The following is a 26435-nucleotide window of genomic DNA, read 5'->3' on the forward strand; positions in this document are numbered from 1 at the left end:
ACCTGAGAGAGCTGCTCTCTCTCCCACTCTCTCTCTCTCTCTCTCTCTCAATCTCTCACTCTCTCACACTCACTCACTCACTCACTCACTCACTCACTGTCTCTCACATGCAAGCCTATATACATAAACTACCGTTCAGACATTTGAAATCACTTATTATTATATGTTGTTTTAAATTTTTTAACAATAATTTATACAGCGATCCAAACAACTTTAATTGGACACCATGAGGTTTTGTTTAGATGTTTTGCTCAACATTCAGGTACTTTGGAAACAACAAGAAGTTATTAAAGGAAAAACGTTGTGCTGTAGTGTTCTATTTATACTCATCTTCATTCTGCTTCAGGATGTAATCAATATTTGGAAATACAAAACATTCTGGATGTTAATTTTATTAGAACTTCATTCTGGATAGTAATTTCATCAGAACCTCATTCTAGATATTAATGTCGTTATAACTTCATTCTAGATATTACTTTTCTTATGAATTCATTATAGATATGAACTTCATTCTAGGTATTAATTTTATTAGAACTTCATTCTTGATGTTAATTTTTTTAGAACCTCATTCTGGATATTTTAGATATTGATTTTATTAGAACTTTATTCTGGATGTTAATTCTGTTAGAACTTAATTCTAGATATTTTAGATATTGAACTTATTAGAACTTCACTCTGGATATTATTTTATTAGAACTTCATTCTAGATTTTTTAGATATTAGACTTATTAGAACTTCATTCTAGATATTTTAGATATTGATTTTAATAGAACTTCTTCATTCTAGATGTTAAGTTTGTAAGAACTTCATTCCAGATATTTTAGATATTAAACTTATTAGAAGTTCATTCTAGATGTTAATTCTATTAGAACTTTATGCAAAATATTTTAGATATTAAACCTTTTAGAACTTCATTCTGGATATTAATTTTATTAGAACTTCATTCTAGATATTTTAGATATTGATTTTATTAGAACTTCATTCCAGATGTTAAATTTATTAGAACTTCATTCCAGATATTTTAGATATTAAACTTATTAGAAGTTCATTCTGGATGTCAATTCTATTAGAACTTCATTCTAGATATTAATTTTATTAGAACTTCATCCTGGATGTTAATTCTATTAGAACTTCATGCAAAATATTTTAGATATTAATTTTATTAGAACTTCATTCTGGGTATTATTTTTATTAGCACTTCATTTTAGATATTACATTTATTATAAGTTCATTCTGGATGTTAATTCTATTAGAACATCATTCTAGATGTTGTAGATATTGAATGTATTAGAACTTCATTCTGTGTATTCATTTATCAGAACTTCACTTGTGATGTTTTTCAGCTTTCTCAGTCATTTTTGAATCACCTTCAACTCATCTAATCTAATATTTCATGTCTTACAGCATCCCAGCCTCCTCCTAGTTAGCAAATAAATCATAACATAATAAAAACCATTGAAATAAGTGGAAAAAAGGAAAAGTTGAGTATAAGACAGACATTCAACTCAGCGAGAGTCGTAGGGCTGTTATTTTAAAGCAGCCACTTCAGATGATATTATGAACTCCTTTGTGAAAGTAATTCAATAACTCTGAAAGCTTGCTCTTAGCACGACGGTTTGTAATCTTAATGAAACAGACAGATAGAAGAGAGTGCTAAAAGGTACAAAGTGAGCTTGTGCAGCGTGGGCCTTTCAACCACTTCTGACCTCCAAGACTGTTCCAAGAATCATCAAATTATCTGCTATTGTGGAGTGACTCAGCTGCTCCTGAGATGCTGCGTGCTGCGCTGCATAGCGCAGTGGAAACTAACAGGCTAAGGGGCTTTAAGGAAGGCGTGTTTTATTCTGCACACTGAAGGGAGCAGCGAGTGACTAAGAGCTTGAAAGTGAGCAACAGAAGACGAGTAGGTGTTAGCCTTTAAAGTCTGTTTCAGGTTGCAAACCCCGGGCCATGAAAGAGGCAGGCAGCTCGCTGTAATTAACCAGTGGAAGAGATTGCAGCCTCAAAGTGTCAGAACAAAGTGAAGCTTCTCAGCCAATCAGAGCAGAGCTGCAGACTCCAGGACAACTGCTAATGCAGGGCACTGCTATTAAGATAAATGCTGAGAGACGGAGAGCGAGAAAGAGAGAGAGAGCGAGAGAGCTTTACTAATAGTTTTACTTATTCTGCTGTTGTTACACCTATTTGTACACAAATTGGGCACTTTATCAGAGACCCCTCTCTGGTAGCTCCACATTGCAGGTGTATAGTGAAAGACCGTAGCTCATCTGTAAGGCACGGTTTGTGTTAGTCCTCCTCAGTTTATTAGAAACATCTAACTTGTACCTCACTCACTGGCCATTTTATTGGAAACACCTACTTTGTACTTCCACTCACTGGCCACTTTATTGGAAACACCTGCCTTGTACTTCCACTCACTGCACTGTCCACTTTATTGGAAACACCTACTTGGTACTTCCACTCATTGGCCACTTTAATAGAAACACCTACCTTGTACTTCCACTCACTGGCCACTTTATTGGAAACAACTACCTTGTACCTCCGCTCACTGGACACTTAAGTAGAAACATCTACCTTGTACCCCACTCACTGGACACTTTATCAGAAACACCTACCTTGTTAATCCATTCACTGGCCACTTTATTAGAAACACCTACTTTGTACCCCACTTACTGGACACTTTATTGGAAACACTGCTTTGTACTTCCACTCATTGGACACATTTTTCGAAACACCTACCTTGTACCTCCACACACTGGCCACTTTATTAGAAACATCTACTTATACCGCCACTCACTGGCCACTTTAATAGAAACACCTACCGTGTTCTTCCACTCACTGGTTTTAATTTTACTGTTTATTTGCTCTGAACAACTAAAAGTAGTTGTAGACTGTACAGCTGAAAAAGCCAGCTTGGTGATACAGTAGCAAACACTAACGTATGTACTAGAACATCTGTCTCATGCTCATCAGTAATATGATCATTATCTGATTTCAGCAGTTATCCGATTACTGTGGTTATGTAATTGCATATGATTTCTTGTATTAGATTAAAGCTGTTATCAGATTTCAAGAAATGAGATAAAGAGACTTGGATTTTTGTTGAAAATCAGGTTTTTCAGCACAGGCATAACCTTTCTTTGATTTCTTTCATTTTTCTACATTTCCACATGCATAGAAACAGAAGCAGACTGAGAAGAGCTGCCGGCAGAAACAGCCATAACCATGAAATGGCAACAAATGGCCACATTATGCGCAATCTGGAGCCACATTAACTCCCAAATACATATTTACTCTGGGTTAAAAGACAACTGCAGCAAGAAGTTAGAATTTGGCAAAGCTTTCTTTTCTAGGTGTTTGAGGTGTTAACAAGTGTGATGTACAAACTCCAAAGTGCTAGATAATTTTATTTGAGTAACATGATAGTGTGTTTCAAGATTACTTAACCAAATTTGTAATGTGCAACAGGTTCTAGATATTACCTGGGAAAGTCAGTAGTACAATTTCTAAAGTGTTGTGCAGTTATTTTGAGTAAAGGAGCTGATAAAGTCCATAGTAAAATACTTCAAAATTATTTGAAGTAATAAGGTGTTAAATACAAAAATACTCTAATAACTGCTTTTGTCACACCTCAGTTAAACTCTGCTGCTACTTCTCAGACTCTTGTGCTCCCGAACTCCAACTCCCAGAGTTCAGAGGAGGATTACATGACTCAGAACTCTCGGGCACGAACCTGTCCTAGGTCAGCTTTGCTTGATTACTTATTCTCCTCACCTGCATCTAGCCCTATACACCACATATTCTGACCACCTCCTTGTTTCTACGCTCATTGTCCATTTAATCAGCTCCACTTACTATATAGGTGCACTTTGTAGTTCTACAGTTACAGACTGTAGTCCATCTGTTTCTCTGATACTTTGTTAGCCCCCTTTTACCCTGTTCTTCAGTGGTCAGGACCCCCATGGACCCTCACAGAGCAGGTACTATTTGGGTGGTGGATCATTCTCAGCACTGCAGTAACACTGACGTGGTGGTGGTGTGTTAGTGTGTGTTGCGCTGGTCTGAGTGGATCAGACACAGCAGTGCTGCTGGAGATTTTAAACACTGTGTCCACTCACTGTCCACTCTATTAGACACTCCTACCTTGTCGGTCCACCTTGTAGATGTAAAGTCAGAGACGATAGCTCGTCTGCTGCTGCACAGTTTGTGTTGGTCATCTTCTAGTCCTTCATCAGTGGTCACAGGACGCTGCCCACAGGACGCTGTTGGCTGGATATTTTTGGTTGGTGGACTATTCTCAGTCCAGCAGTGACACTGAGGTGTTTATAAACTCCAGCAGCACTGCTGTGTCTGATCCACTCAGACCAGCGCAACACACACTAACACACCACCACCACATCAGTGTTTCTGACCTCACTATTACATTAAAACCTAAAACGTAACTGTAATAGAAAGCATTAGCTTGAATTTTGCATCACGTGCTGCTCTTCGTTGAGTTTATTGTACTGTTAAAAAATCTCTAAGGTTAAATTAGTCACTGAGCTGCCTTAAAATGTTTAGTTCATTGGTCTTTATAGAATAAATATAATATAAATGTAATTTTTGTTGTGTTATTTGAAGTTAAAAAAAAAAAAAACAGTACACTGTTAGAAATAAAGGTTCTGTTCAGGTACATTTTTCGTTCATCGAGGTACAAACAGTGTAAATGTTACCTCAAAGGTACAACAGTGGTTTTAAGGTCTGATTGTGAACCTTAAATAAGTTTCTCCAGGTGAAAAGTTCATATTTATACCTTTTCATAACCGAATGTTTTAAAACAGAACAGTAAAATAAAAGCCTGGAGGCGAGACGGGGTGTGTGGAGTCAGTACAGCTTAGAACATATCATTTCAGTGGATTATGGTTCAGTTATGTTCCCTGACTAAAGGTACTGAGATGGACCCTTGTGGGTACCACCCCAGTGACAGTTTAGTATCTTTTAAGTTTACCATATTCTTTTTACAGTGTGGCGAGTTGCTAAGCAACAGTGGAGATGCAATTTAGGCATGAATTTCGACATGAAATCTGATTAGTGAATGACTCGGTTGGACATGGAGTTTCTCCTTATCAGATTACTGAGGTGGTTGTGAATGTGTTGAACACATATTTGGCAAAATCAGATTTTCTGCAGCCATCAGATGTAAAATACTGATATTTATATGATTTATGGGGAATTTTGGTCTCTTCTATTCAGTTCCCACACTCTATTTTACCCTTGCTGGGTTCTACACACTTAGAACCATACACAGCACATTCTCCATCAGTCTGGAGAACGCTTTCATGATGCAAAGAGTTATTTGAGTGTTCTTACTTCTATATAACACCATGTTGCTTACTGAAGAACCCTTAAAGAACCAAATTTGATGGAGAAGTGTTTTGATGGAGAATGTGCTGTAGATGGTCCTATGTAAAAGCTTTTTGAAAAGGGTTCTATGTTGCACCAAAAACGGTTCTTCTACTGTTATGATGTCAAGGGGTTCTATATAGAAACATTGGTAAGACTTTCTATGAATGTCACCTTTGTAAGCATCTATAAACACATTCATAACATGTTATAATGCATTCATAAGGCATTATAAACATAGCTGTAAATATTTATAAAAATGCGTTATACCTTATAGCCATGTTTATTATGCATTATGAATTGTTAACATAATGCGTTATAAAAATACTGATCATAACAAATTATAAGAGCTCATAAGTCGTATTAGTCCGCTCTAAGTAAAGTGAAGCGTACTGTACTAAAGCCTCCTCCAGTGTTCAGAGTGAGGCTTCAAGTTGAAGTGTTTACTGAAGGATTTACTGAAACACTAAAACATACACAGTAAAGCTCATTACAGGCTTCAAATATCAGAGTTTAAACTAGAGCTGCCATCAGTGTTTTACCCAATGTGGGAAAGGTAATGTTCACCACCGTTAGCTTGGTATTTGTCTTTACTTTACGCTCTCCAAGCTGGGACTGACTTCTTTGGCACTGACAGTATAACATGTTATTAACACTATTTATAATGCATTATATTAACGATTCATAGTGTATCATAAACATGGCTATAAAGTGTAATTCAGTGTAATTCTTTTTTATAAATATTCATAACCATGTGTATAATGCCTTATGAATACATTATAACATGTTATAAATGTGTTTATAGATGCTTACAAAGGTGACATTCATAGAAAGTGTTACCGAAACATTTACAGCACATTCTCCTTCTATGTGAAGAAGTATTTCATGATGCAAAGACCTCTTTAATCATGCAAATGGTTCATGGTGTTTATGGTTCTATATGGAACCATTTTCTTTAGTAAAGAACCCTTGGAGAACCATTTTTTTCTGAGTTAGCTAGCTTAGATAAGCTTCTAGTGAAGCCAAACACCTGAAAAACATGCCTCTGTCTCTTTCACATGATGTATTCTTGGAAAATAAGCATCAGCTGAGTAAACCTGGATTTCACTTGTTGATAAATGATGAAATGAAACAGTTCTTTTGAACTCGGGCTGCTGGTCTGTTCAGGCAGAGCTCTCTGAAAGCGTTTCCACTCTGAGGCCCCTGCAGGCTCCGTGCGAGCGCAGGGTTTAATTAGTCCGCTGTGGCTATGCAATTAACTGAGAGTGCTTTAGAGCACTGCTACACCTCGCCAGGAACACAGGGGACTGGAAACAGCCTGAGTTCAAACACGTTCACCAGAAAAGTTCTGAGGCGGTCAGATCACAGGTCTGTTACAGGCTAGTTAGCAGTGCTGTGAATGGCTTCATTCAATTTAGTTCATTTTTAATGATATTGTTCTTTTATATATAAGAATGGCACACTGAAAAAGCTGTTCTCTGCAGTCCTGCGAAGGGCAACAGGTTGTCAGTGTAGTCAATCAATCCCTCCTGACTGTACACTGCAGATTCACACTGGATTAAAATCACTCCACAATTATTACTGTCAGACTGTAAAACTACACACACTGCAGATTCACACTGGATTAAAATCACTCCACAATTATTACAGTCAGACTGTAAAACTACACACACTGCAGATTCACACTGGATTAAAATCACTCCACAATTATTACTGTCAGACTGTAAAACTACACACACTGCAGATTCATACTGGATTAAAATCACTCCACAATTATTACAGTCAGACTGTAAAACTACACACACTGCAGATTCATACTGGATTAAAATCACTCCACAATTATTACAGTCAGACTGTAAAACTACACACACTGCAGATTCATACTGGATTAAAATCGCTCCACAATTATTACCGTCAGACTGTAAAACTACACACTGCAGATTCATACTGGATTAAAATCGCTCCACAATTCAGTCAGACTGTAAAACTCATTTGAAGTTGAGACATACAATCTTGTTTTAGACAAATAAAAAACATCCATTTTGCCATGTTTTCTGCATCAAAATTGGTGGAAAAAGATTTCAAGTGTTTCTAATTCTGTTTAAAGGTAAAATAGGGGAATTCCATCGAATTTTCAAATGTCCTGCCTCACCTAATCATTAAGGTGTAAACAGAGTCATTCAAGTGGTTTGGTGTGAAATGCTCTGTTCTAGAGAAAATTGTTCACAGTGGTGGTGATAGGAACCAGACGTCCAGCTCTAAAAGCTCTTGCACAGAAAATTATTACATGAAACTATTATGAAGCCACTGCCTGATGCCTGATACATTGTTTTATCATAGTTTTAGGATTTTTTTTTTTTAGGTTTTGGCCTAAAATATTTCTAATTTTTAATCCACCAAACAGGTACATGCAGGATGTAATAAATAAAATTGTCCCCAAAGAAAACTCATTTTTTGGGGTTGTGGATAGTAAATAAAATGTCTATATTAGTGTTGTAGTCATTGTGACCCCTGGTTCCAATCACCACCACTATGAAGAAATCAGGGTCAGTACGTTTCTCTGCAGTGAACCATTTCACATCAAAACACTTCACATATCAGTGACTGAATTATGCAGAAATTTTAAAAATTTGTCTTTGAAAAGTATAGCCAAACTGTAATACCTATACATTTCTATGGGTTCATAGCTGAGATTTAGCAACATAATTCAACCATGAATTGACCATGAATGTGTAAATGACACAATAGCTTGAATCTCTATCTTGTTTCGCACTTGAATCTGCATGCAAGTGCCCTTCAAATGCTCCTCGTTTGAGTTCCCTCCTGAGCACACTTCTCTTCAACAGCATCTTCAGCTGAGTGCTGCCTCTGGGGGCTACTTGCCGCCAAACCTTCGGCCTTGTAAAGCAATCTGTCAGTGGTGATGTTTAACCGCAGAAAACCGCACACACACACATTCACACACATACTTGTTTTTGTGAATTGTGGGGGTCACCTGGAGGAATTGTCACATTGTGGGGACCACCCTTTCCAAAGGTCCTACAGACTTGAAAAAAATCATGCTTTGTCAAAATGCACTTGTGAATCATAATATCACTTCAAATTTCAAATATCTCACCATAATGGATTCTGACCTGACCTGGAGGTCACTTGTGGGGACATTTCAGGTATTGAGTATATCTGAGGACCATCATTACACACATCACCCGTTTTCATTCTTTGTGAGGACCAGTTCCATGCTGAGAAGGAACATTGCTTTTTTCTTCTTAATGCAAACAAAATTACTATTCCAGATAGATGCATTAGTTTAGAGACGTATTTATTAGTAGCAGAATAGGTATTAGATGTAGAAAAGTTAAGAACATACTGCAGCAACTCTAACAAATATGCATCTTGCAATAAACCTTTTACCTTGAACAACCTTGTCCACATGACCAGATTAACCAGACCAAAGAAAACCATCAAAATTAACAATTTAAGTTAAATAATAAAGCTCTGGAGATTCTCCATTCAAGATACAGTATGTGTTGACCAAGTCTTACACCTGTCTCTGCAATGCTGTGATGCGATTTTTTACGTAGAACTTAACAGCTAACCAGTCTCTGTTTTTAAGTGCCAGTGGTTCAGCTTCTATACAGCGAACACAGTCAGCTTTTCCTGGAACTTTCCAGCTTTGAATGAACCTCATCATGTGGTTCTCCACAGCATGGATTTCATTAACACTCCAGGGTGTTCTCTTACAGGGACCTAAGAGATAAAAAAACAAACAAATCAAAAGAAATTTTCGTATGCATAAAATGTCATCAAAGCTTTGATCTTTAATCAAACATGCATTTGGCACAAACGGCATAATTTATTTCAGAATTGATTGCGTTTGCTGTCATTTTACAGGAATTTTTAAAAAATGACCAAAAAATGAATGAGATGACAGTTTAGAATTTCAACTTTTATTTTCTGATATTTACATCTTGATGTGTTGAACAACTTAGAACAGGGCACCTTTGATGGCAGACCACCCAATTTTTAGGTCAGCAAATTTATAGTAACAGAGTCTTAAAGTAAATTAAAGCAGATAACACTTTATATTTTGTTGTGTATCCCTTGCTTGCAGTAACTGCATCAAGCTGGTGACCCACTGACATCACCAAACTGTTACATTCTTCTTTTGTGATGCTTTTCCAGGCTTTTTACCACAACTTCTTTCAGTTGTTAATTTTTTGGGGGGTTTCTCCCTTCGTTCTCCTTTTCAGGAGGTGAAATGCTGCTCAATTTGGTAAAGGTCCGGTTAATGCAAGAAACACCTGTTAGTCACATGTTCTAATATGTTTGCTAACTGGAAAAATGGGTGGGTTCAAACAAAAGTTGCCATATTCTGACATCTAGATGTAAATATCAGAAAATAAAAGCTGATCTATGAATGAAAAATGAAATTCTGATCTATCATCTCATATTAATCTTCTGAGCAAAAACACAAAAGAATTGGCCTTTACATTCCAAAACTTTTAGAGGAGACTGTATGTGGAATATAGCCGCAGTAAACAGTTAAACTGGATCAGGGTTGTAATTTATATGTATAAAGTGGAATCCAAAAGTCATACCACTAGTGAAAATGCTTCTATTTTGCATTGTTTTGTAACTTATTGCCAAGTTTTTAATTAAAAATTTTATCAGCATGACTGTGTGAAAAGTATTTTGTACAGTATGTCCCCATTTGCTTTAATGACAGCATGTGTTGTCAAGCTGGCATGGACTCTACAAGTTTGTGTAAAAGCATCTGATGAGTAGATCAAATGCACCTGAGAGTCATATGAACACAAGCTTCAAGAGATAAGACTACAAAACAATCTGACATTTTATACAAAGACCTTAACACTGTAATAGTGACCAAAAAAAGTGCCAAACCTTGCATATTTCTTCTTCATTTTACTTAGTCATAGCTTTGCTTTGTTTTAAAATTTTCAAAAATCTTTTGTTCATTTATAATTTTGACTAAATCCCAAATTTCTAACGTGGTCTCAGACTCTTTGCTTTATGTTTTTATTTTAAAAAAAGTATTCACAAGCATAACAATAATAACAATAAACAAAATAAGTAAAAAAAATAAGCTGAAGTTTAAGATTCGTAAAATTTTTACCATTTGAGGCCGCTTGCACAACCTTTATCTTTAAAGCTGTTTTACCTAAGGTTGTTTGCGTGACTGTTCAGTCATGTTCACATGTGGGAATATCACTGTCTTGCTGTGGTTTGTATGAAATAAATAAAAAAAAAAAACAAACAACAGATTTGGTAAATTAACTCTGTTAACCATCATTACGCATAGGTCTAACCGACAGACTGTACACGTTCTGTGTACAAACATAAACACTAAAGAATCATCTTTGGATAATGACCTTACCTCTCTTTCTTTTAATTGACCTCAGCAATTGGCCTGTCTCACCGTCATTTAGCCCTGCACTGACTTGTGGTAAGGACAAAGTTGCATCACACTCTGAAAATAAGAAAGGAAAGAGAAGATTAATACATTTTTGGCATTATATTTTCCTTCCTGCCTTCCCTATTCTAATATACCTGATAAGTCCAATTCATCACATATGTAAACAAATATAAAAGTTTAAAATCTTTGGTTAATGACCTTACCTCTCACTTTTTTGTTTGACCTCAGCACTTGGTCTCCCTCCTCGTCAAATTGCCCTGCATTGTCTTGTGGCAATGACATGGGTGCATCACACTCTGATAAAGCCATGTAAATGTAAACACCTAGCATCATTCTGCCATATCCTGCTCCTGTAATGCTCCTGCCCCGTCATTTTTCTTGTTTGCTGTTGTAATACATTTGATTCAACTAATACTGAGTAGAAGTTGGTGTGTTACAGCAAGGAAAACACTAAAATTAGCAGACCAAGAGAACTCCCATGACCATTCTGTTTGTCAAAACAACAGAACAGACACCACACACATTACTTATTTCTCCCCCTGTCATTAGGCAAACAGTACTGTAGAATTCAGTCCAGAAATACCTGAATGAAGTTTCTAAACTCTCCTAAACTGCTATCTTTGGCATATTCACTAACGTGAAGCTTTACCTCACTCGTGCTGTTGAAATACTACTGCTCTATTACAGCATTTACATAACACACATATACCGCACAATACAGCTACGCTGTAATATACCCCAAGTCCTGTAAAAAGTGTAAAAATGTGCATTTTGAAATATACATAAATACACTGACTGTATGCACTTCATCATGAATTTGCTGCATTTTTGGTCAATCAGAAAAATCCTGTAACAAATGCATTTTAAAATACCCCTTCTATGTAAGTACATTCACAAGTTTTTCTGACGAGTAGTTTTAGATCAAATGTATAAATTAGCTTAAAAACAAGATTACTAAATTCAGGGTCAAGATCTGTCAGGCAAAAGTACTGAGGACCTTGGAATGCAATAAATCCAGAACTGTACAGAAAGTCATAAACATTTACTACCTTAATTCTGAGGATAATATTAAAGAAAAAAAAAAGATTGGGGTATGTTAACCACTTACCGGTCGTACTGCTTTCAGGCTCTTCCAATTCACTGTCCACTGTAACTTGCTCTAAAGGCAGAAAAAGAGAGTACAAATAAAAAAAGTTGTAATAACCATACTCTGAGGTATGCAAGTTATAGCATGTGTTCGATTCAAAAGATATCACAAATTATTTTACACTCAGTGTTCTGAAACTCTGTATGGCAACAAAAAATCATAAAATCACTGTGTGTTGTAAGAACGACTAATTGTGTGGTGTATTGTACCATCAGGATCAATGTTGATTTCATCAAGATTCCTCCCCTTGAATTCTGTCAAGCGACCCTTCTCAAATGCTAGGAGAATTTTGCTCAGTTTAGCCAGTTGGAGGGTGCCCTCAGGTAAGCGGTAAAACTGACGATGCACACGAATGTCATGGCCTAGAAAATCAGCCAACTGATCCAGCTCTGTGTTGCTGAGGTTTAACACTTCCGAGAGGGTTCCAATCTGTTTTCTTAACTTTGTAGAGGTGAGTGTGCTGGGATTTTTCACACCAGAAGCCTTTGCAAAATCCCGGATACAGTCTGAGCCTCGAAAGCAGGTCATTGCAAAAGGGCGTGCAAAGAGGTAGATATTTTCCTGAAGTACTCCACATTTACTTCGATTCTTTACGAGCACGTCAAGTGATTCTTGCATTGTTGGAGTTACAAGAACAGCAACCTTCCTGCCTCTTTTGCCTCTGATCTCTATTCGTTTGAAGTGTTGACAGAGCTTCTTTTCCAATTCTGAGAGGGCCAGGCAAACATCTGGATGAGGATCTGATGCATCTCTGGAAGTGTATGCAGACAAGGGCATGTGAGAAACTTCTCCTTCACGTCTCCGATTAAACAGCATCATTTGCGTCAGTGTGACCTTTGCTAATTGTGACCAGTGCTGAGATGAAGGCTCCGCTGACAGCATTTTACGGTAATGGTGCTCTTGCTCATCAAGATACAAGTGAAGACGTTTAACATCTTCGGTGAATGGAAGCAACTGAGGAGAGTTCCATTTGGCTTCCTCCAGTGTTCGCCGAGCTGTGGCTGAAATATACTCATGCCATCTGGAGCTATAGATTTTCTGGAAGCTGCTGGCCTCTTTTGCTGTTGCTTTGTCTCCTTCTATGGTGGCATTGCTTTCAACAAGCATAGCAATTCTGTTCAGGCTATGCCCAAGTTTCACGGCTACACTTGCTGATTCATATTTATTTGTGTCTTTGTTGTAACCAGCTGTCTGCTTAACTGCAGTGACTGTATGCATGAAGTTTTCAGGACGGATAAGATCTTTAATACACTTAAGGGGTGTGACCTCTTGTGTGCATATTTGGAGTCTTCCAAGCTCTCTCATCTTCTGACGGATGTATTCGTGCATTTTAACCTGCGATCCATACTTATTATACAGATGCTTTCCAAAATCAATTATACACTGGTCATTCCGGACTGCAAGAGCCACTCTATCTTGATTCATGGCACTTATAAGCTTCCAAACACCATCAGTTACACCTGGTGGGGGAGGTGTCGCGAAAGAGCACAGAGCCTGGACACGGGTTTTTCCAGGTTTAGGTGTGGAGTCACCAGGCTTGAATTTGCAGACTTTAACATGTCGCCACAATGTTTTCTTTAAAAACAATCCCTGACAGTGAACACAAGGAATAAACTCTTCACCATCTGAGAGTTTTTTTGGTAACTTGCGAGGAACTAGTTTTCCTTTGCCTGTTTTCAATACAACAGAATTGTGCTCAAAATTACCTTTGTTACGCAGATACTCTAACTGCATTCTCCTTTTTTTGGATCCCTTTGGATGACTTAGTGCCTTCGCTACCTCCACCTCTTTGGAATGTTTACGCTCCAGGTGTCTTGCAAGTTTGGAAAAAGCTAAGCCACAGAACAAGCAGTGCTGTTTTTTGTCATACACTCTCCCACCATCACTCTTTTTGCTTACAGCAGGAATAATCACTGAGTGACTTGTGCTTTCTTGGTCAACAAATGATGTGCTGTCTGGATTAAGTGTTTTATCACAGCTGCGAGAGTTCTGAGTGTCACTACTGCTCTGAAGTTCACCGTTTCCGCTGCTGCTCTGAATCTGAGAGGTAGAGCTGCTGATAATGTTCTGACAAAGTGGGTTTGGGCTTGTACTAGTGCTCTGAAGTGGACAAGCAAGGGGCCTTCTTTTGCACTTTGACGATGGAAAAATTGTGCTACTGTCTGAACTATCTTCTGAGGTATCTGGAATATATTCTTCCTCACTCCCTTCACTGTGATCAGACAGCTCCTCATTGGTGTCAATACACTCATCCGAGTTATCAGGACTCTTCCCTCTGAACTTAAAAAACAGTGACAATTTAACTAATGAAATCCTGAACCACATATAATCCTGTCTGATGAAATGTAAAATATGAAATGAGAAATTTAAGACTTACTTGACTGCTTTGTCGTTTTCTTAGTGTGTTCCCAGCCCATGTGTGTTCCAATTTTCTGACCTTATCAGCACCTGCATGATTATTGTCCATACTGCTTTTACTGGAGTTGTAATTATCATCAGTGGAGTCAAAAAGGTCATCTGAATAATCAGAAGTCTTCTCTTGTATCTAAGAAAAACAATACTGTAATTCATTTAAGGCACTCGATACTTATTGTTCAACTAATAATCCTAGAAAATAAACAGAAGATTTACACCAAAATGAATAAATGCAAGAAATAGAATCCACTGCAATTATCAAAAGAATATTATTTTAAAACTATAATGTGCTTATTTTAAAGCAGTTTAATTATAACGCAAGGATATTCAATTTCAACCATGTTCAACCTCTAAATCAGAATAAACGTGGAGTAATGGGTAACGCCAATTTAACAGTCAACGTATTGTGGAAAATCTGATATTTAAAATTTATATTTGTTGAGTAATACTGCCAGATTATTGATCCATTAGACATTTAATTGTGTGGTACAAAAAGAGTCAGGCCTAACAGAATGCTTTTATTTTTCTGAGAGTTCATACAGACCCTTAAAAGAGAGGTTAAGGTCAGAAAAATAAAACAGAAGAAATTGCTTCTATTTTTTTTCCAGTGTTTAACTACAGCATGCTGTATTCCACCATTACGAAAACAATACAAATATTATTAACGATATGTAATAATTTAGTGGGTATTGCTTATTAAGCTGACACCAAAAAAACTGATGTCAGAATATGAAAACACTTTTAAATACCTTTAAGGAAGTTCGAGCATTGGTCACAGGACCTGAAGCTGAGTGGCTTGATTCAACTACGGTCATCACGTTAGCAGCGTCCTCATATTCAGGCTACAGGAGTTTCAAATATCACAGTTAAACATTTCAATACATCTCAAACACAAGTATATCATTATTTAAAAGGCACTACAGAATTTCACACCATGTTTTATCAGTGTCTGCTGCTTCAAGTTAACCAGACACAGAGATACAACGTTATAGAAAAGAGTGTGTAAATGACATCAATCTTAACATGAATCAAAAATTCATATTACACCCATAATGGGATTAATTATGAGAGTAAAAACTGCTATTGAGTACAACAGACCATATGTTCTTTTATGTGTTCACTGCTCTGCTGGTTCACATTGACTAGACGTGGTCCCCACTATACTAAACCTGACAGTGTGTGTAACCAATACCAAACTTTCAGACTCGTGTACAAAGAGGAAACTATTACAAATTCATTTCAGAGACTGAATGACATTGCTCATGAGGGCATTTAAACTGTAATTCAGAAATAAAGTCTACATATTGTCCTGTGAGTCTACTGCTATAGTGCAAGGTTCTACCTAGACGTGGTCCCCACTATGGCAGACCTGACAGTGTGTGTGACCAATATCAACCTTAAACACTTGTATAAAAACAGAAAACTATTACCAGATCATATGAGACCCTGAATGACATTAATCATAGGGTAACCTACACTGTAGTTCAGAAATGTTGTCTATATGTTGTCCTGAGAGTCCACTGCTATAGTGGAAGGTTCTCCTTAGATGTGGTCCCCACTATGCTAAACATGACAGTGAGTGTAACCAAAACCATTCAAACATTTCTATCCTGAGATGGTCCCCACAATGCGAGACCTGAGAGCATGTGTAACTAATACAGAATTTCACACCATATTTTATCAGAGTCTGCTGCTTTAGTGGGTCAAGTTAACCAGACATGGAGCCACCATGTTATGAAAGACAGAGTGTTAATGACATCAATCTTAATATGAATCAAAAATTCATGACACCCTTAAAGGAATTAATTATAAAGAGGACAAACTTCTGTTGAGAACAATAGACCATATATTCTTCAGTGTTCACTGCTCTGCTGGTTCAGGTTGACTAGACGTGGTCCCCACTATACTAAACCTGACAGTGTGTGTAACCAATATCAACCTTAAACACTTGTTTAAAAACAGGAAACTATTACCAGTTCATATGAGACCCTGAATGACATTAATCATAAGGTAACCTTCACTGTAGTTCAGAAATGTCTATATGTTGTCCTGTGAGTCTACTGCTTTAGTGGAAGTCTCTACCTAGACGTGGTCCCCACTATACTAAACCTGACAGTGTGTGTAACCAATACCAACCTTACAGACTTGAGTACAAAGAGGAAACTATTACAAATTCATTTCAGACACAGAATGACCTTGCTCATAAGGGCATTTAAACTGTAATTCAGAAACAAAGTCTACATATTGTCCTCTGAGTCTACTGCTATAGTGCAAGGTTCTACCTAGACGTGGTCCCCACTATGGAAGACCTGACAGTGTGTGTGACTTATATCAACCTTAAACACTTGTTTAAAAACATGAACTGGTAATAGTTTCCTATGGGACCCTGAATGACACTAGTCATAAGGTAACCTACACTGTAATTCAGAAACAAAGTCTACATATTGTCCTGTGAGTCTACTGCTATAGTGCAAGGTTCTACCTAGACGTGGTCCCCACTATGGCAGACCTGACAGTGTGTGTAACCAATATCAACCTTACAGACTCGTGTACAAAGAGGAAACTATTACAAATTCATTTCAGACGTTGAATGACATTGCTCAGGAGGGCATTTAAACTGTAATTCAGAAACAAAGTATACATATTGTCCTGTGAGTCTAATGCTATAGTGCAAGGTTCTACCCCACTATGGCAGACCTGACAGTGTGTGTGACCAATATCAACCTTAAACAATTTTCAGTTCATATGAGACCCTGAATGACAGTCATAAGGTAACCTACACTGTAGTTCAAAAATGTTGTCTATATGTTGTCCTGTATGTCTACTCCTTTAGTGGAAGTCTTGACCTAGATGTGGTCCCCACTATGCTAAATCTGACAGTGAATGTAACTAAAACCATTCAAACATTTCTATCCTGAGAGGGTCCCCACAATGCGAAACCTGAGAGCACGTGTAACTAATACTATCCCTAAGGCCACACTTAAAAACAATTAACCCTCACAAATGTATACCAGACAACAAATGAAATCAGTCCTGAAGTAACTTCAATTGACCATAAATAGCTGCAGAACTACCAAGTAGTTCAATCACTACGTGCATACAAAAACATTTTTTTAAATACCTTTAAGCCAGAAGAAGTTCCAGAGTTGGTCACAGGACTTGAAGCTGAGCGGCTTGGTTCAACCACGTCCATCATGTTAGCAGAGTCCTTACATGCAGGCTACAGGGATTTCAAATAATACAGTTAAATATTTAGAATTGAACAGCATTTCATACAAAAGAAATGAGGCTGTCCCAGGCTACACCAAATAGTGTACATGTAATGCAAACTACACAGTCTACACATCATAACTACCTAATAAGACAATAACTTGCACCAAAAAATGCAGTATTACTAGGCCAGTAAAGTCATTCACTTGTCTAATAGTTCTAAAGAAACAATCTTCCGAACAACTGATACATGTGTAAACCAATGCAGTAATTACATGCTGTAACGCAAGTATGTCTACACTTTTTTAAATACCTTTAAGTCAGAAGAGGAAGCTCCAGCGTTGGTCAGAGGACTTGAAGCTGAGTGGCATGGTTCAACGTCGTCCATCATGTTAGTAGTGTCCTCACATGCAGGCTAAAGGGATTTCAAATATCACAGTTAAACATTTCAATAAACCTCACAAAACATGTACATCAGTATTTAAAATGCAATACAGAATTTCACACCATGTTGTATCAGTGCCTGCTGCTTTAGTGGGTCAAGTTAATCAGACATGGAGCCACCATGTCACAGAAGACAGAGTGTAAATGACATCAATCTTAATATGAATCAAAAATTCATATGACACCCTTAAAGAAATTAATTATAAAGAGGACAAACTGCTGTTGAGAACAAAAGACCATATATTCTTCTGTGTGTTCATTGCTCTGCTGGTTCACATTGACTAGACGTGGTCCCCACTATACTAAACCTGACAGTGTGTGTAACCAATATCAACCTTACAGACTCGTGTACAAAGAGGAAACTATAACAACTTCATTTCAGACGCTGAATGACATTGCTCAGGAGGGCATTTAAACTGTAATTCAGAAACAAAGTCTACATACTGTCCTGTGAGTCTAATGCTATAGTGCAAGGTTCTACCTAGACGTGGTCCCCTCTATGGCAGACCTGACAGTGTGTGTGACTTATATCAACCTTAAACACTTGTTTAAAAACATGAACTGGTAATAGTTTCCTATGAGACCCTGAATGACACTAGTCATAAGGTAACCTACACTGTAATTCAGAAACAAAGTCTACATATTGTCCTGTGAGTCTACTGCTATAGTGCAAGGTTCTACCTAGACGTGGTCCCCACTATGGCAGACCTGACAGTGTGTGTGACCAATATCAACCTTAAACACTTGTTTAAAAACAGAAAACTATTACCAGTTCATATGAGACCCTGAATGACATTAATCATAGGGTAACCTACACTGTAGTTCAGAAATGTTGTCTATATGTTGTCCTGAGAGTCCACTGCTATAGTGGAAGGTTCTCCTTAGATGTGGTCCCCACTATGCTAAACATGACAGTGGGTGTAACCAAAACCATTCAAACATTTCTATCCTGAGAGGGTCCCCACAATGCGAAACCCGAGAGCATGTGTAGCTAATACCATCCCTAAGGCCTCACTTAAAAACAATTAACTCTCACAAATTTATACCAGACAACAAATGAAATCAGTCCTGAAGTAACTTCAATTGACCATAATTAGCTACAGAACTACCAAGTTGTTCACTATATGGACATAACATTTTTTTAAATACCTTTAAGTCAGAAGAAGAAGCTCCAGAGTTGGTCACAGGACTTGAAGCTGAGCGGCTTGGTTCAACCACATCCATCATGTTAGCAGAGTCCTTACATGCAGGCTACAGGGATTTCAAATATCACAGTTAAACATTTAGAATTGAACAGCATTTCATACAAAAGAAATGAGGCTGTCCCAGGCTACACCACATAGTGTACATGTAATGCAAACTACACAGCCTACACATCACAACTCACAACTACCTAATAGGACAATAACCTACACCAAAAATGCCATATTACTAGGCTAGTAATGTCATTCACTTGTCTAATAGTTTTAAAGAAACAATCTTCTACACACTGTAATGCAAACATGTCAATCACTTTATGGATATAAAAACACTTTTTTTTTAAATACCTTTAGGTCAGAAGTGGAAGCTCCAGCATTGGTCACAGGACCTGAAGCTGAGCGGCTTGGTTCAACATTGTCCTTCATGTTAGCAGTATCCTTACATGCAGACTACAGAGATTTCAAAATATCACAGTTAAACATTTAGAACTGAAGAGCATTTGTTAACAACAAATACCCACACCAAAAAATGCCACACTATTAAGCTAATAATGTCATTCACCTGTCTTATAGTTGTAAACAGCATTTTTTGTTGTCCTGAGAGTCTGTGCTGTGTCGGTGCTACACTGTCCAGTCTGTTTACTGTGTCTGTCTGTTTAATTTATTGTATTCATTGTATTGTTTCTAGCTTAATTTTTGTTTGCACACTATGCACATTCACACTTTGTAATTTTGTACTTTTTGTTCCTTGTTGCACCGTGTTGTTCCTGGAGGAACGTAATTTTGCTCCACTGTGTACTTGTACATAGATGGAATGACAATAAAAGCCTCTTGACTTGACTTTATAAAAAAAAAAACCACAATCTTTAGAACAACTGATATTATCATACTAAAGACTCATACTAAACAGCTAATAATTTTTAATAGCATTAATAGTGTGGATGATTAATGTTTATGACCTCAACTGAATGTTTCCACTAAGATTCCATCAAAATCCTTATAAAATATGTAATTCAGGCTAAGCCATCATCTAAATGATTATCTAATCTATTTAATCTCTAGAAAATGTAACTTCCACTCCATTTCAAGGCAGCAATACACGTTGCAAGGGCTTTCAAAGTGTTACCTTTTGTTCAAATGCTGATAAGCACCCTGAAACCTCTTTCATTTCCAAAAGGCATGGTTTTAAAAGGACAATCATACTGCTAAGCTAGTAAAATCTATTTCAAATATTTTCCAAACACATCTTACAAACCTTTCTCCTCCAAGGCCAGTCACTTCCTCCATAGTCGTAGGTTATTTCCTCTCCAGGCATTATATCTCTAATTGCAAAAAGGCAGAGATGCGGTTTTCCCTGGACAATGATCTTTTTCATTTTACAGTTGGGGTCCTTGTGCTCATCGTTCACAAGTCGGCCAAGGGTGTCATCCTCTCTTGTTGCATCAACGCTTTAAAAATGAAAAAAACAAAACAAAAAAAAAAAAAATACATTTATTGTATTCTATGTATGAATTAGATTACTGCATATAGTTAGTAGTGCCACAACAATCAATAAGCATTAACAACACTACTGTTGAAATATACGGGTGGGCAACATAATACTAACACCGGTATATTTTTAAATGCGATAGGATTTTGCCATATCCCGCTATTGTGATGTAACCACACGTGACTTGTGCTCATGGTGCCTAAACAGGGCCAGTGATACAGAGAATAGTATCACTAGCACTGAGGACAACTTAGTTTTTAAAAGGGGAGATGTGTCAGTAGTGTGGAAGTTTTTTGGCTACATATGGTTAGACGCCAAACAAACAACAGTAATTTGCAAAACGTGCAAAAATACTGTGACCACAAAAGCTGGCAATTTATTCCATCACCTAAAGCAAAGACACTCACTTGAGTGTGAGGAGTGTCAGAAACTGCGTGAGTCTGAGAGCACATGAGCAAAGGTTTCTCAAACCAACAAACTAAAGATAGCCTCTCAGGCAACAATCGCTGGAGCATATGCAAATGCTGTGCTCTCAGAGTCACGCTCTGCCAAGCTAACTGCTATGTTAAAGTATGTTAACATTATAATGGTAAAAAGGTTTTACATGCACCTCGTCCATTCATTTTTATGGAGTGTTTTTTCTGCACTGAATTCAAATTTGCTGAACTTTGACCCATGCTGTGCTGACCTTGAAACACACAGCCAATGACACTAGACTATTTTTTGGCATAATGTCGCTGTAGAATAAAATAATCTGTTAAAACATTTGAGATGTTTGTTTGAACTCCTCTGACAGGTGGTTTGCTATCTTTATTTACCAAGAAAACAAGCATGTTCCCTGACGCTGGCTTCAAAAGCTACAATATTGCAAACAGTGCTAAATACTCTCTCAGCAGATGCATGGTGGCAGAGATATGCACAGATATTTACTGGCTAACTTGTTGACAATAAGAAGTTATGCAGCCTCCACCATGTAAGGGCATCACTCTCACTGTCAGTTTTTTGAAGGTTAATTTAGTGCACATTTATTGGAATTTGTATTTAAGAGTTCACTATCTGCAGCAGAATATAATAAAGTATTTCAAATGAACAGAAATAATTTCAGAGCTTTCTTTAGTTAATATTGTTACTGCAAAAATATCCCAAAATACTGACATTATTTCAAGGCCTTATCGCCCACCCCTACTGAAATCCAAACTATAATCTAGTATAGTTAATACTAATACTACAAAATTTTCATTTCATATAGTTAATAATAGTTTAAAACCACAAGCTAAATTTTTGACAAAAAAAATATTCTACAAAATACCTTCTATGATAATCACTAACATGTAATCTCTGAAACTTACCACCACTGTTTATTCTGCCAAAAGAAGTCAAACATAAATACAGTAATTCGGGAGACCTTCCTCCTTCTCTCTGATTCAAGGAAGTCTATCAGTTCCCCTCTGTATTCGACCACAAAATCTCCTTTATTCACAGAAGCCAGGGCAAATACACCACGACCTGTCAAAGAAGTAAAATAAAGATAAACAAATCATATGCATGTTGTAGCAGCTGTGATACAGAAGAACATCCTGCACTGTAAGACAGTGGATTAACTGTTTTAAAATGTATCGTGTCAGTATGGCAATTCATCTTTCTAATTGAATTTCTAATTTAATTAATACACCACCATTAAATTTAGTGTACATAATATTACATAAACCAGCTTCAGCACAGAGGACTGTGGAAATGGCAATCAAGCAAAATAGATGAAAAGAATTTTTTAACCTCACGCAAATGAAAAGTGAACTGTACCAGGGAGTGGCCAATTCAAATGTGGATAATATAATAAAACAAAAATATTCAAATGAATGTATCAAAAACATAACTAACATTTAGCAGCAGATAACCACATTTTATAAACACTATTAAGCTGAGTTTCACCTGCATTTCATTGGTACAAACAACTAGTCTACTACTATATACACTTGTGTTCTGGACAGCTGAACGGTTCGTATTTTAGTTGCATGCCCCCAAAACGACTAACATTTGGCAAGAGGAATTTTTTTCTTTATTTTAATGTAAATATGCAGGCAAAACCACAACAATAGAGAACTGATGCTTCTTACTGCTGCTTGAAGGCTTCACCACAAGAAAGGCTGCACCAGACCCACCTTTATAAGGGTTTACTAATTTACTCTCCAATACATCAGTCTTGTCAGTTGCACTGGTGACATGCTGAACTGCTTCATCAAGTGGTTTCACCCTCCTCCGTCTCATTTTATCTTCTCCTCCTGCAACTGAGAGTATCTGAAGCAGAAGGTTGACAAATCATACTCAAAGCAAGGCCACATGGAACAGCAAAAACATTTGTATGGCCAAGAATTTGCATTTTTCATATGAAATTTTAAAAAATGATTTTGAAAAGAAGCTAAATGGAATGACTCTTAAGACAAGATTAAACCAGTAAGAGGTCTTGATAATAGGCCAGTGCAAAGAAAAGAGTTCTAACCATAAAAAAAACAATGCTTGTAATATATTATTTTATTAAAACTTAATTCATTCATTTACTGTAAGTGTAGACCTAAATGCAACTGTGTGAATTAGCTCTTCTTATATTTAGAGCTCAAATGTAGATCAGTGCCTCACTCTCCCTCTTTCTTTCCACACGTCTTACTGTCTCCCTCTCCAAAACTGTCTGTCTCTCTCTACAACTAAACATATAGCGAGGCAGTGAGCCTTATAGTACACCTGAAAGATTAAATGATTTTCAAATCACAAAGAGTTACAATAATAATCATAGCCTACATGATGAACAACACTGTCTTAAGAATTTATAAGTGCAGAAATTGAACCTAACACAGAGCTTTTGAACCACCTCTACAGGACAACACAATCACCATTAACTGGCAGGTTGGCACACTACTTTCAGAGTTCAAGCCTCGGCCAAAAAAAATGGATGTGCTGGTCTTTTGGCCACAACACATGCCTTCCATTTACTGAAATCAGTAACAGATCAAATAGCAGATACAATCTTTTTCAGAACAACCTGCAATCAGATATTTTACCAAATATTTCAGCCCCACCTTGCAGTCAATTGTCATCCAGTTAAGCTCGACAGCTGTTTTCTCTCTCTCTCTGTGCACACACACGCACAAAACCCACAGCCCTTTTAATACTCCGATTATTTGAATTAATAAAATACCTGGTAAGAACAGTGAGTCTTACCCTGCTGTATTTTTCAACTAAGTTAGATTAATAAGATAATCTCCACACAGCTTCCTCTCTCTAAAATGTACATACAGCTTTTTTAAAAACTTTGATCACATGAAACCAATAAAATATCCAACACACTTTTCTCCCTAAACTACAAACATACAAACTAAGCTTGAGGTTACAAAAGTGGGCCTTATAGCTCATTACCATCACCATAACTACCATTACCACTACGCACGGAACACACAGCCCTTTAAACCTCTGACTACACAAAACCAACCAAATCTCTCTCTCTCTCTCTCTCTCTCTCTCTCTCTCTCTCTCTCTAAAGCTAAATATCACTGAAAAAGCCTCACGTTACCAAACAGTGGGCCTTACAGCGCGTTAGCGTCAAGCTAACTAGCTAACGAGTTATGAGCTCCTGAAATGTTGTGGTCGCTCGAGATAACACAGAGTCTAAGTCGAGAGCAAACATAAAACCTTCTCTTAGCGAGCAAAGGCAAATATTTAAGCTATGAAGAGTTTTAAAATCCGGCTTAATTTACCTTACTCATTAACATCCAGCTAACCAGCCCCCCCCCCACTTCTCTCTCCCTTCTCCCTCCCTTCTCCAGCCCCCCCTTCTCTCTCTCCACTACGCACGCACGGAACTCTCAGCCTTTTAAAACACTAATTACTCAAACCCAGCCTAATGTCCTCCACTTTCTCACCCTGTACAGCTAAACATCACTGAAAACGCCTCACGGTACCGAACAGCGGGTCTTACAGCACGTTAGCATCGAGCTAACTAACGCTAGCTAGCTAACGAGTTATGAGCTCCTGAAATGTTGTAGTTGCTCGAGATAACACAAACTGAGTCGAGAGCAAACATAAAACCTTCTCTTAGCGAGCAAAGGCATATATTTAAGCCATGAAGAGTTTTAAAATCCAGTTTAACTTACCTTACATCGGTGCTTCTTGAGTGCAGCTATCCTTCAGCTCTTTCGTGGCGTGACAGAGGGAATTATGGGAAGTGTAGTTTTTGTTCTTCCAAGTCCCATTCGTTCCATTCAATATAGAACGGAAAAAACTACAGGCGCCATTTTAGCTTCACCTCGGTATGCACACAAACAAAGCTATTAGGTTATAACATTAGCTTAGACCAGAAGTTCGACCGGAGTACTTTAAACCATTAAAAATTGACTATATATACACTTATATATGTATTATACTGAACGTATCGATGTTGAAGACCTTATAACGCTGATGCTTATATATTTTATATTTTCTTTGGAACTTTTGGTAGTTTATCTTTTAACTGACTCACTGTTATAATGCAGTGCATATTACAATGCAATATAATAGGAGACAATAATTTTTTATCTGACTGTAAACTGTTCACGTTTTGGTTTCTTGATTGTAATATTTATATGTTTAACAAAACTAACTATTTATTTCATTAATATGTCTTATTTGTGTTTACCTTGTAGTAGCAGTGATTAATTCAGCGTTCACAGCACTCAGTGACGTGTATCAGGGTTGCGCAGGCGCAGTAGTGAAAGTGTGCTTACGGTCCGCATCCTAAGCACACTTTTAGGGTAGGGTGCAGTACCACCAAGATACCGCCGGGGGCATCGGTGAGCATGTGTGTAAGCACGCTTTTACACACTTCTCATGTTTTTGCGTATGGTGGGGTCCAAAAAAAAAACTGCACCACCTATATCAGCATGGTCTCCTGAGTCAACTGGCGCATTTTGGCTGAAAACATTGTGGGGACCGGCAAACTGGTCCCCACAATGTTTTCGGTCCCCACACTGTGAGTGTGCTAACGTGTTGCGGCCCCCACCATGTAATAAAAACAAACACACACACACACACACACACACACACGCACATACAAACCGGCTCGTATCCGGCTGGATCTGCCTCTCTCTGCCACCCACCGGCCTCACTGCAAGCAGCCCTCCACCTGCTGCTATAAACAAACCCCACAGCCGCTAATCAAGCTCACTCTCTCCCTCAGAGGAAGCCCCCGTCAGTCAGCCAGCCTGACATTCCAGAAGCGTTTTACACCCCGCGTGCAGAGGGAGATGCTTGGACAGATGGGGTTTCTACTGTTGGAACAGCAGGCAAGCCACTCTTGGCTTCAGCTATGTTTAAGAGCAAACCTGCTGAGAAGCGTTCAGTCCGCCCCACGGCAGGTCAAAAGACCCTTTAAACTCTAAGGGTCCATATATGAGTCCAAACTTCAGTTCACTCTCATTACTACAGAACTTACGAGTTACTTATGAGTTTCATAGTTGTTCTGTGGACAGAGTGGACACTGAGAAATGTATACCAGACAATGAATAATTTATAGTAGCTACTGGATATTTCATAGTACATACTGAATACTTAACAGTAGATATTGACTAATTTTGGATTCTGAATAATTTGTAGTTGTTTTTAATAATTTATAGTAGTGGCTTTGTTTCATATCATATTTTAATCCCCACACGAACCATATCAAACTTATTATAACCTCCTCCACGGCTA

At 37.6% G+C, this 26435-nt stretch overlaps 1 protein-coding gene and 1 long non-coding RNA gene across 2 annotated transcripts; both read right to left on the bottom strand.

The window, feature by feature from the left end:
* Window positions 1-8557: 8557 nt before the first annotated feature.
* Window positions 8558-13098, bottom strand: LOC118815426. The gene is made up of 5 exons (XM_036581539.1): window positions 12173-13098; window positions 11925-11975; window positions 11020-11112; window positions 10778-10870; window positions 8558-9129 (listed from the first exon to the last, which is right to left on the bottom strand). The coding sequence occupies exons 1-5, from the start codon at window positions 13068-13070 to the stop codon at window positions 8921-8923; spliced, it is 1344 nt and encodes a 447-aa protein (XP_036437432.1). The 5' UTR covers window positions 13071-13098; the 3' UTR covers window positions 8558-8920.
* A 9102-nt stretch (window positions 13099-22200) lies between these two features.
* Window positions 22201-25793, bottom strand: LOC118815436. Its single transcript, XR_005007805.1, has 4 exons — window positions 25384-25793; window positions 24863-25014; window positions 22880-23015; window positions 22201-22226 (listed from the first exon to the last, which is right to left on the bottom strand). It is a non-coding gene; the product is annotated as an uncharacterized LOC118815436 (long non-coding RNA).
* Window positions 25794-26435: the final 642 nt, after the last annotated feature.

This window comes from Colossoma macropomum, unplaced genomic scaffold (assembly GCF_904425465.1).
Source record: "Colossoma macropomum unplaced genomic scaffold, Colossoma_macropomum, whole genome shotgun sequence".
Taxonomy (NCBI): Eukaryota; Metazoa; Chordata; class Actinopteri; order Characiformes; family Serrasalmidae; genus Colossoma; species Colossoma macropomum.

Bases quoted from the DNA above. Each gene is read 5' to 3' on its own strand.
- LOC118815426 (XM_036581539.1), bottom strand. From the start codon at position 13,070: ATGCTTGTTGAAAGCAATGCCACCATAGAAGGAGACAAAGCAACAGCA. The intron at 11,113-11,924 runs GTAAGTGGTTAA...TGGCTTTATCAG, and splicing joins GCCTGAAAGCAGTACGACCG to AGTGTGATGCACCCATGTCA. The intron at 10,871-11,019 runs GTAAGGTCATTA...TCTTATTTTCAG, and splicing joins GTCAAACAAAAAAGTGAGAG to AGTGTGATGCAACTTTGTCC.